Below are 12,455 nucleotides of genomic sequence, written 5' to 3'. Positions count from 1 at the left end.
GGGTCCCCAAGTATGCTGGAACCCAAAAGACCAATAAAAAACATCACAAAGAACTTTCAGAATACTTTCGCTAAAATAGCTTATTTGGGAGAGCATTAGACTGAAGAACTCACAGAACACAGAGGACAAAGATTTTTTTTTTTTTTAGGAGAAGTTGATAAATGAAAAATAAGAGAATGACTTCAAACTTCACATTTCCCAATAGCAACCATGGCAGACACAAGGCATCAGAGAACACACATGGAGAGAAGCAAGCTCATCAGCTTGTTCACACATATTCCACTGTGTGTCTGCATGTGTGTGTGTGTGTGCATGTGTGTGTGTGTGCATGTGTGTGTGTGCGCGCGCACGCGCGTGTGTGTGTGTGTGTGTGTGTGTGTATGTGTAGCCCAGCTTGTAGGCAAATCTTAGTTTCTAAATACTACTATTGTTTAAAGGAGCTCAGGTGTGGGCAGAGAAGTGCATTGGGAGCCCTGACCACATTACTATACAGTAGGAAAGCACACAAAATCAAATGACAAACAAAATTTGTGTCCAAATGAGGATATAAACTGGTTTGTGGATTTCTCTAGACAAAATGGAATGATTTGTATATCAAACAGAATAATAAGCTAACATGTTTGTTTCTTAAATATCCATGGCGTCACAGCAATAATCAGAAGAAGAAGAAAGGAGCAAAGAAAGCAGAGACTGAGGCAGGACAGAACCTGCCTGAGACAGTCCTCACCCCGAAGACACCCAGAGGCCGCTAAGATGAACAAGGAAATGGTGGAGAATGGAAGAGAAAGAGAAGCAGAAGGATGTGTGCACAGTGAAGAGAGACAGACAGGAGACTTGAGGATAGTGAGGAACAGCCTGAAATAAGCAGCCTGTGTCACCTAAGGCCACGGTGACGTTTGGCCCATGCTGCCTCTGAGGGTCATGTCTGGGCCCATGGCCCTGCAGCAGTAGGGGGTGGGGCGTTACCACCAAAGGCCATGCAGACATCCCTAGTCTGGGCTGCTGTCTGGGGTCATGCTGATGTCCAAGGGCTGCAGAGAGCTGGCCCCACCCCTTACCGGGGCAGCCTGGGAGAGCTAGCCCCAAGGCCCTCACTGGCAACACACTCAGGAAAGGGGGCTGGCAGGTGAGCTAGCCCTGAGGGTGTGGGAAAAAAAGAGCTTTCCCTGCCTGCCCCTGGTTGGCTTTTCCTGGTGTGTGAGCAGGTGGGGGAGGGAGTGCCTCCACTCCCTTTGAGAGCTGGCCCTACACTGTGCCAGCTGCAGCACTTGGGAGAGCAACCTGTACCTTGCCTGGGTAGTACAGTAGAGCTAGCTCTGGCGGAGGGGGATACCAGTAAGCCAGCCCTGAGGGCTGTACACCCCTCACTTGAGCAATGCTGGAAAACTAGCCCAGGTCTCCTAGGTGCAGATCTGGCAGGATGACCAACTCAACTACCACCCAGGCTCAGAGCCAGAGCTTTGAGTTGGCCCACCCCTACATGTAACCCGCCTATGAACTACTGGAGCAAGTGATGGGACCACGCCTGCAGATCCAAAGCTGCAATCTCCATGACACAGGGTAACAACAGGATATCTAGGAGGTCTCAGAGGCGATCCAGTATGGACAGTGTAGCGGAAGTCAGAGTCCTCAAACTAGACCAATGACTCCTTGCAACGTACATTTGCAAGTAAAGATATGTAGACAAAAGGGAATACCGTGTGACACACCACGACACACTGCAGCTCCAGCCAGATTTGTTAGCTTGTTTGTCTGTTTTATTTTGGTGGGGAGGTTGCAAAGGCAGATATGGAAGGACGAAGAAATGAATGGGATTGTGGTGCATGATGTGTCATTTACAAAGAATCAAGGAAAAGTTAAAAAAAAAAGAAAAGAAAACAGAGGTTAAAAACAGAAATCCCTTCTCCACACTAAAACAGCCAGTCATAAGTAGTAATGGAATAAAAACATTTTTTTTTGTTTTTTTTGTTTTTTTGGTTTTTTGGTTTTTTGGTTTTTTCGAGACAGGGTTTCTCTGTGGAGCCCTGGCTGTCCTGGAACTCACTCTGTAGACCAGGCTAGCCTCGAACTCTCGAACTCAGAGATCCGCCTGCCTCTGCCTCCCAAGTGCTGGGATTAAAGGCGTGCGCCACCACCGCCCGGCGGAATAAAAACATTTTTAAAAGCCACTATTTCATAACTCCAGTGAGAAATCTTAAGTTCTCAAACTACAGGGTGGAAAGTTATCAGGAAACATGAGTCAAAGTATTTACTAATTACTACTCGTTAATTGCAATTTTTCGGGGGGGGGGGTGTTTTAAGACAAGGTTTTGCTGTGTAGCTCAGGCTGTTGTGGAACTCACTCTGAGACCAGGCTGGCTTCAGACTCGGGGATCCACCTGTCTCTGCCTCCTGAATGCTGAGATTAAAGGCATGTGTCACCATACCTGGATTTTTTTTTTAGCTGCGAATTTTTAAAAAACAGATTTGGTAATCATCTCCTTCACCAAATGATCAAATGCAACACAGTCTAGGGAAGAGCTGACAGGAAACACCTACTGGCAACATGCGGCGAGAGATAGACAACACCACTTACGTCACAGACTCACAAAGCCATTCCACCTAAATCTAATCATGAAGAAACAAACTCCAGTGTCCTAGGCAGCTCAGAGAGCTGACCTGGACTTTTCAGGAAAGGCAAAGAACAGCTAGAGGGCAGGATCATCAGAGGGCAGAGCCTCAAGGTCATCAGAGGGGCGGAGCCTCACATCTGCAATCCAGCACTGCAGAGGCTAAGAGGGTAGGACCACTGCAAGTCTGTAGCTACAAAATGAGTTTCGGGCCAGCCTGAGCTACAGGTGAGACCTGCCTCCAAAATAATGATTACTGAATTTTATTTATAAATAAAATGGATAATAAAAACCATTGTTTTTTGGTGTTTTCGAGACAGGGTTTCTTTGTGTAGCCCTGGCTGTCCTGGAACTCACTCTGTAGACCAGGCTAGCCTCAAACTCTCGAACTCAGAGATACGCCTGCCTCTGCCTCCCAAGTGCTAGGATTAAAGGCGTGCGCCACCACCACCCGGCCTATCGGTCGTTTATATCGCTTGTAAAGGACGAGGGCTCATGAAGGCGTGCCCACCGCTGCCTTACTGAGTGATAGCGGTAAGCACACTGCGTGACAAGGTAACAGGGAAGGTGGAAGGCAGAGCTCAGACTTGCTGTAATCCCCGCTGAGCCGGCCTGTGCGAGCCGCTGAGGTTTAAGGGAGCAGAGAAGCCGACTCACCTTTTCACGCTCATCTGTTCCTTCAGCTTACTGTACATCTCCAGCACTGCATTAAAAACAACATTTTAGCCTTCTAAGAAAAGTATGTTCCACATAACAAATTCATTAGTCTTCTCTATACTACCGGGTGGATAGTTAACATTTTCAAAAAAGTTATATGCATTAAATTCATAAAAATCATTTAATTTGCACATATTGAACATCATATACATTAACTTGTATACACTGATACCTGCAATGAGATAGGAACCTAGTAAAAATTATTCTATTCAGAAACTACGAATATCTCTTTTTCAGAAGTGAAATTAGAGAAAGAAAACTGAGAGTGGGATTCATTTGACTCAACGCAAATAGCACAGCTGTAATACAACTAACTCCACAAGGAAAGGTACACAGCGTCTACAAAGAAAGAAAACTGTCAAATTCAAATGCCAACAGCAGGGTGAATTACAACAGTGGAAACAGACCCAGCAAAAAAATCTTTATTTATTTCAACCCTTCTACGAGTCCCCAGAAATATAATTACTCAGTTAAACAATAAACTTTGAGATGTATCCTAGTATCTTCTACATTGCCTGGCACATGGAAAAATGTATGTGTTGTTCATCAAAGGGTAGCCTGGGGAAGGGGGTGGTTCTGGGTGTGGCAATGGAGAGCATTCACTCGTGCTCGGAGATGCTGTGCAGATGTCTGTTACACAGCCCACTAAGGCATGTGCTGAATCCACCTGTCATTCCACCGGTACCCACCTTTAGGCTTATTATATAAAGTGACAATTGACAAAGCCTTCAATGAAGGAACTGTCCCTGTGGCTCATCCAATGTCTGTAATGGTGGCAGAGGTACTGTTAAACCCCATTCAAAGTGTTTCTCAACCCTGAAACCTTTTACAAAAGTGGCAATTTACTTATTCAAGGTTAATATGTAAATCCCTGGTCCACCATGTACTCAACTGAGAGGGCTTCTATGCGTTCTAAGAAGAGCTATTCTCATTAGTGAGAAAACAATCATACATTTATCTTATCCAATACAAATTACTGACAATATCATTTATATGCTAAGCTAAATTTACATCACATAGTGTACAAGGTATTCTACTTCCCCGGACATGGAGGGTTAGGTTTCTTCTAAAGAGAAAGCACAGTAAGCCAGGCACTGAAATGGACTTCACTGACAATGTGAAGAAAAGAAACAGCATGTGCCTGCTTTGTTTTGCTTCAACAAGAAGCACCCAACTTAAAACAAGAAAATACTGGCTAGTTCTTCAGAATTCATGTGATGTTCCAGTAATATCTGAGCCTTTCCAAATACAGGAGGAAAGACAAAAAAGGGGAAGGCTTGCCTAGCATTTTTGATGTGTTCTTACCTTCTCAGCAAAATAAGACTGTGAACAAAGCAAAATCAACCTGTTAAGTAACAGAATAATCCAAAAACCAGAGGGAGAAAAATTAGCAAATTAGATAAAGGTGAGAAAAATGTAAAGACACTCTCCCTGAGGGGAAGTATGCTGAGGAAAATACAGACAGACAAACAGGAGGTAGGGTGGTAGTGGAGTGACCCGGATGGCCAGCTATGTAGAGAGGAAAAGCAAAGATGTTTAGCAAACAGCGGCAACCTGGAAACGTTTACTTTCTAAAACTCACAGACATCCAGAGAACAGAGCAAACACGAAGGCAAGCACTGTGGTTGGGAAGCGACCACAGTAATCTGTAATTCCCATAGTAAAGACGACTACATGGTACAAGCAAAATACAATTTTACCACAGCAAACATCATCTGAGACCAAAGGCTGACTCACCTGGGAGGCACAACTGTAACTTCTCTACTACAGTTGTAATATTTCTCTGCTGAATTCTACACCGAATAATATCTTCTGTTTGTAATATCACCTTAGAAAATAAAAGTGTTGACAATTTTAAACAGTTAAATGGTATCCACATAGTAAGTTCTCTCCCTTCCTTCCTCCCTCCATCCACCATCCATCCATCCATCCACCATCCATCCGTCCGTCCATCCACCCACCACCCGTCCATCCCTTTCTTACCTCTTTTCCCGCATCTTGAAACCTTCGGTTGGTATCAGTAACCTGCACCTTAAAAATAATTTCACCTTAGTTAGACAAACATGGATAAAGCTGCCCTGATGTAACAGCTCACCCTTGTAATCAGATCATGCTTCATGAGAAACTCAGAACAAAGAAATGCAAATTCAAATTAACTCTACAGCTTGAACTTGAGCTTCTGATTGAAAAGACCTTTTGTTAACTTCAATTGGTTATGACAGCTCTTTTTAACAGATTTTGTGGCAAACTTCTCAAATTTACTCAGGATTTTTGAACTTTACTTGCTTTTCTGAGTCTGTCAAACAATTCAAATCACTGACCCAATTGACCACTGGTCCCTCTCTGACAACTTCAATGAGGTCTATGTGCCATTCACTGTCACAGGAAATGGCGATTGCATTTTACGGTAATTAAACATTCATACTTTCTGAATGCAAACCCTGGGAGGTTGATGAACATCAAACACAGACATCTCAATCCACAGCAACATGTTCAAGCTGCAGGTGCAGCCAGAGCTCAACTTGGATTTTCCCACACACTAAGTGACTCATTAGGTCATCGTATGAGGAAGCACACTCTCATTCATTAAAACTCTCATTAGCTGCAGAACAGAGGTGCTCAGTGACCTCATGACGCCGTCTCTGGTCTCTTGTTATCTGAATATCCTTCACATGATGGTTTTTCTAATCACAATCTTTGCATTCTGTCTGATAAGCACTTTAAATGAAAAGACAAGACAATTCACATAATTATTTTATATTCTGACTGAACAAATCCAAAAATAGTTTAATAAATAATGCATCTGATGTGGCAAAATATGGAGAGGAACTTACTTTAATAAACTTTTCAATATAATTAAATAACAGCATGGCAGCATGAAATCATTTATAGTATATTTTCATGATTGACATTAGAGGATAGCTTTTAACAGCATTGCATTATTGTCTTTTGAAAACCCTGAAACTGTAAATAGACCCTTCATTGTCTATCTCCCTTCTGAAAGGGCAGCCAATGGCCCATGTACTACAGTATTACATAACTTAGTGAGAAGAAAAGCAAGGAGTAGTTGAACGTATTCCTACCTTCAGTTTTTCAGCATCCGCCCTTACTTTGAGAAGTTCTGTAATCGCATCAACAAAGCCCTGGTGATGGAAGTTACACATTTTTTCAATTTCCTTGTCATGATTGCGGATGCAGGCGTCTAGCTTTTCCATAAACTTCTTGTGTGCATTTGGCTGATCATCATACACAGATCTGCATGTATAAGAAAACTAAAGTTAACGTCTCAGTCAGCAAGAGGTTTTCCTATGAAGCTCAATCTCTACAACAGCTACAGATTTAATCTCTGAATAAGTAAATGAATTGGACAGTTATTACCTCCACAGAAGTAACTTTATTTCTGTGGAAAATATTTCTTTTGGGGTATGCTAATATTCAAAAACTCAGAAGCTCTCTAAATATATCCCTAGTTATCTAGGAATAAAGTCCTGAGGCTTGGGATACGTGGGTCAAATACCAGTCTCCAACATACTAAGGCCCAAAACTGAATCAATATTGGGAGTAAGAAATGCAGGAAGAAATGCATGGCTTTTATAACATTTACTGTGTGTCAGAACTACACATAAAAGCTACATATTAGCTCTTCCATCTTCACAGTAAGTCTATAAAGTGGATGCTATCATTATCCTCACTTTTTGAATACATATTCATTATAATTGCCATACATCTCACAGTTCAAGATTGATGACTGGAATATGCATATTGGCTGTCTGGTTCCAAAGTTTACATCCTCAAGTCTAAGATCAGATTGGCCACGACACAACTGCAAGCCAAGTGCAAAGCTCAGCTCACACTGACTCCACAGAAAGGGTGATGCACCCTTCATCATACGGTAAATCTGCCCTTGGCTCCAGGAATGAATACTTTAGAATGTCTTGTCTGTAGACAATGGGGGGATAACAGTAATGTTTACAAAACTGAGGGTCTTGGCTTTCTAGGGGCTGAAAACCAAGGTCAGCAAGACTGCAGTGAGGCAGAGCCACACAGGCGGTTAGCCTCAGTCACATGACTGTACCCTAATAAAAAGCCCGGAGCATCAAGGCTTAAGGGAACTTCACTAACTGACAACACAGGAAGGCCTACCCACACAATGTCACTAAGGAAAGACAAATGGAAGCTCATCGCTGGCCCTCTGCTCCAGCCCGCCCAATGTGCCTTTCCCACTGCTAACTCACTAAGTACCAAGCAGAACTGTGAGCACAGCACCTCTGAGAGAACAGGCAGCCTGAAGGCCACTGGGCCTCCTCAGCCGCTGCCTCCTGATCAAGATTCAGTGTGAGTTCTGTTTTTGCCACCCGGTTTTTGTCAATCATTTCTTTTTTTTTCTTTTTTCTTTCTTTATTTATTTTTAAATAATTTATTTATTTTTTCTCAAATCGTAATTCATTCACACAGGGGTTATAAACACAGAAAGGCAGGATGTGGGGGTCAATCATTTCTGTGTGGAGTAATCTTTTCCTCTGTAGGACAGATAAAGTTGTGGTTCTTGATAGTTACTCTGGAATGTAATCATATACTACTTTGTATCGTAATTTAAATGTTTATATATGTATATATGATATATATATATATATATATATATACAAACATATATATATATATATTATTTCTCCAAACACATCAAAGCCTCTAAGTATAGCTTCATGCTGCAGTTCTTAATGAGTTAAGTACTACCCGCAGTAGAGACAATGCAGGTTGGTAATTAAGAACCTAGGCTCCTTGGATGCTGGGCTAGAATGAGACTCTGGCCCTGGTGGCTTCTTTTTCATGCATATACGCTTGATTCTACAAACACACAAACATCTTCCAAATTGAAAATTCCACCACTACCCTCGCCTCAAACCTCAGCCATATCTCCCCACATGCAAGTCTGATGAGCACTTATCCTCAGTTTACTCAGAAGTGAATTCCTAACCCTGTTCCCCCAAGCCTGCTTTTTCCATCATCTTCCTCATCTTAGCAAAGTCCACTTGTCCGGCTTCTCAGACAAACCCCCGAAATCGTCCCTCACTACCTTTCTCTCTCTTCTAACCACAAATGACCAATATCCAATCTATGGCCCAGAACAGTGACAAAGGCAGCCCAACACAACTGTAAATGACATGGGCTGGGCAGACCTCAGCAGGTCTGCCTTCTGCCTGCTACCAAACTTGACAACTTGACTTGGAACCCCAGAACCCCAGTGGCAGAAGGATAGAACCAATTCCCATGAATTGTCCTCTGACCTCCACACCTATGCCATGGAACACGTACACACATGCACACACACAGCGTGTGTATGTATACACATAGGTGTATACATACATACATCTATATAAATAAATGGTTTTTTAAGTTGCCCACCTCTGATGGAGCAGCCCTATCATATCCACTGACATCACCCTAGTCTCAGCCAGCATCACGTCTTGCTTTAAAGCATCACCGACTGCTTCCTACCTGGTATGATTTTACCTGGCCTCACCCTTCCAGTATCAACGCAGTAGCCACACGATGAATACTGGGGATATTAAACCAAAAGATCTTATAAACATTTTTTTTTCTCTTGCAACAGCCTTGCAAAGCCCTGTGTAAGTTCGCTGCTCTAGGTTAAACTGAAAATCTTATATCTTAAGAAAGCCCTTTGGGACAAGCAAACTGAAACGGTTTGCCACTATTTTGTTTCAAGGTCCATGGGCTATGAGAGATACATTTGAGTCCCATGTTGTGAAATATATTCAGTCTAATAGCCCTCACAATTCAGACTCCAGGAGCTAGGGAGATGGCTCAGTGGTTAAAGCACTTGCCTTGAGAAGCACAAGGACTAGAGCCTGAATCCCTAGAACCCTTGTAAAATACCGGGCAGGCGTGGTGCAGAGCGGAGTCAGGTCTGCTGCTTATGTCTTAGTACGGTGGTAATACAGATGCCACCTGAGTACACACTACATGTCCAGTGCTTCGCATGCGTGGCCTCATTAAATATATACTACCCCTATACAGCAGACTGCCAGCAGCCCAGTTTTCAAATGCAGTTGAGGAAGATTAACACATAAGTCTAAAGTCGCATAAAAAACACAGCCAAGACTTAATCCCAAATCCATCTGGTCCGGTATAATTTAAAATATATCATGTTATCTGACTCTCCCGCTCAGCACCATGGAGAAGGATGGGAAGCGTCAGCAGGGCGGCAGCGCGCGCAGCTCACCTTTCCCGCCCCGCTTCCCGTGCACTGCTGCACCCATCAGGTGCAATCAACCCGGGGCCAGGGAAAGGCGGTGGGAACTGAGGTGTGGCTAATTGTTAGGCACCATTAAGTTACAAACGCACAAAAAGAGGAGCAGGATACAGGGAGAAAATACTGAGGCCCCTCCCGCATTTCTCTGAAAAACCCACTTGGCGTTCTGTCCTTGAACTTACAATGTGCGGGGCAGGAAAAGGGGCTGTCAGTATTATTCACTTTTTAACCCAAAGTTGGTTACTATATTGGCTTAATATATTAGTGTAAGATATATTGCTCTAGAAATTTTAGTTATATGCAGCTTTAATTAAACTTTGTTTGTTTGTTTGTTTGTTTGTTTTTCGAGATAGTTTCTCTGTGTTAATAGCCTTGGCCGTCCAGGAACTCACTTTGTAGACCAGGCTGGCCTTGAACTGGAGGTCCGTCCGCGTCTGCCTCCGAGTGCTGAGATTAAAGGTGTACACCATCATGCTGGGCTCGAATTAAATACTTTTAAAAGAATGTTCCCCAGGACTTTTAATGTCTATGGGGAAATCTAGCCAAGCTCCTAAAACACACAAATATTCATAAATATGACAGACCCAACAAGATAAAACATGAGAATGATCATAAATGCTATACTACTCCACATTCATTAAAGGGATACCTTTTTTTAAAAACTTAAAGATTTTAATTGTATGTGTATCCATGTTTGCTTGCATGTATGTTTGTGCACCATGTGAACATGCAGGGTCCAGAAGAGGGCGTCAGATTCCCTGGAACTGAAATTACAGACAGTGATGAGATGCCATGTGAGGAACTGAAGCAAGGTCCCTGGGGGAGCAGCCAGTGTTCCTAACCTCCAGCCCACTAAGGTGGCACCTCAGTGCTCCACACGCAAACAGTGATGTCAAGGTAAGAGCCAGCCACCCTTTCAAATGCATAACACAATAAAATCTTCTAGCAAGGTTCTATGCTACACAGCAAAAGCACAGTGCAAAACTCAAAATTAAACAAAAAACACCTTGTGATTTGAAAATGAACATGATTTACACTACCCTAAAGATTTTATTCCCATATTTTAATTTTAGCAACTAGGTTTGCATGAAAACAGTCTCTTGTGCATAGTTTAATTGTGTAAACAGGGACGGAATCCATCCTCGTCTGTATCTCACACGTCAACGGTAAGCATTAAAGTATAAGCTGTTCTGTAATATTTGGTCGTCTAGTACTATGGGGCTTTTGGGATTTAAACTAGAGAAGTAGCTTTCCCAGATGCTTTTTTTGAATTATTTGTATAGGACTCCACCTAGTGGTTGAAAATAAGAAAATTAACATCTAAATGTTAAACGGGTGAGGTGAAAATTAATGCTTTTATTGCCAACTGTTATCTGATAAGCTGACACACTTGGGTGTTCTGATAGGTGCTACATTTTGTAAATGAAACGAGTTAGAAATACTTTATGGTTTTATTTTGGTAAAGAAAAGGTGATGAAAAAGTTAATTCACCAGAAAAGTAAAAAAGGACTCATTTCTGGTAACAACCATTTTTTAACCATAAAGCACATATTCTTATAGTATTTTCAGTATTTTATCTTTCACTGTGTCTTCATTATAAAGAATAAGTCATCACACTATATCTAGGAAGAAAATAAAATGTACTGCGTCTGAAACAATTACTTTTTCCTGAAACACCATTTAATTTTTTTTTAAAAAAAAAAAGAAATATAATTCAAAGCATTTAATCCTAGATTCCACATATTATCTATTTTTACTGAAATAACTATAGCTTTTTTCCCAAGGAAAAATAAGCATTTTTCTTGTATCTCAGAATGCTTCACTCTCTAATAGGATACATGAGACGCACAGACAAAAGAGAGCTAGCTGGTCCAGGCCTAGGTCTGCAGTGTTATTTGTCTAAAGACAAAAACAAATGCATTTTTATTAAAATTTAATTGTTTTCAATAAAGAAAAGGGGTCACCTAGCAAGAAAAAGGACTCCCAAATGTTAGAAACTCAATAAAAATAATTCCAGGGATCTCTGGGCACTAGTGACCCTACTTTCAGCTTGTGCTGTCAAGTCTTTCTAAAACATTTTTGAGAAGAAATTTCGCAAACTCATCTCTGACAAGCTGTAGGAACCACTGGGTCCCTCGAGGCCCGTGACTCCCTTTTCTACCTCGTCAATATTACCCTCAAGGGCACTCTTGTCAGATCCTCAGTTGACAGAGTAGGTTGAATTTGCATCTCTAGCAGTGAAGACCCATCTCATCCCCTTCATCCTCCCAGTGTAGGTGATTTGCTACTTTCTTGCCAGTTCTTCAGATGCCAAATCAAGTTTAGTTTCCAGCTTACCGTTCCTAATATATTTCTAAAATAAACTTAATATTTCATAGTCATGAAATATTAAAATAATATTCATAAAATGAAATAAATTCATAAAATGAAATAGGCAGTGGTGGCGCATGCCTTTAATCCCAGCACTTGGGGGGAGAGGCAAGTGGATTTCTGAGTTTGAGATCAGCCTGGTCTACAGAGTGAGTTCCATGACAGCCAGGGCTACACAGAGAAACCCTGTCTCGAAAAACCGAAAGAAAGAAAGAAAGAAAGAAAGAAAGAAAGAAAGAAAGGAAGGAAGGAAGGAAGGAAGGAAGGAAGGAAGGAAGGAAGGAAGGAAGGAAGGAAGGAAAAAGAAATTACTTATCATTTTTCTTTAAGTACTCTCAAGTTTAAATTGAATTCTCAGATTCTGAATACCACTCTTATTAATATCGTAAGTTTTCATTCTTGGCTATTAAGGATTGAGAGTAATTCAGTCTTTCAGTGGCTCTGCCTCTGCAGAAGCAGTGCAGAATCCACCTGAGACCCTGGAGCTG

At 41.9% G+C, this 12,455-nt stretch overlaps 1 protein-coding gene across 3 annotated transcripts in view; it reads right to left on the bottom strand.

The window, feature by feature from the left end:
* The window catches only part of Exoc6 (exocyst complex component 6), a 139,452-nt gene that overhangs the window by 109,666 nt on the left and 17,331 nt on the right, over positions 1–12,455 (bottom strand). For all 3 annotated transcript variants that reach the window (XM_028773486.1, XM_028773484.1, XM_028773485.1), the window contains exons 2-5: positions 6,410–6,581; positions 5,310–5,357; positions 5,064–5,154; positions 3,267–3,312 (exon numbers count right to left, since the gene is read on the bottom strand). In XM_028773486.1, coding sequence (XP_028629319.1) covers positions 3,267–3,312; positions 5,064–5,154; positions 5,310–5,357; positions 6,410–6,581 — 357 coding nt within the window. The remainder of the gene's footprint in view (positions 1–3,266; positions 3,313–5,063; positions 5,155–5,309; positions 5,358–6,409; positions 6,582–12,455) is intronic.

Source organism: Grammomys surdaster, unplaced genomic scaffold, assembly GCF_004785775.1.
Source record: "Grammomys surdaster isolate TR1022 unplaced genomic scaffold, NIH_TR_1.0 229, whole genome shotgun sequence".
NCBI classification, from domain to species: domain Eukaryota; kingdom Metazoa; phylum Chordata; class Mammalia; order Rodentia; family Muridae; genus Grammomys; species Grammomys surdaster.
Note: the sequence above shows the minus strand (reverse complement) of the source record. Positions and strands in the feature narration are given on the sequence as shown.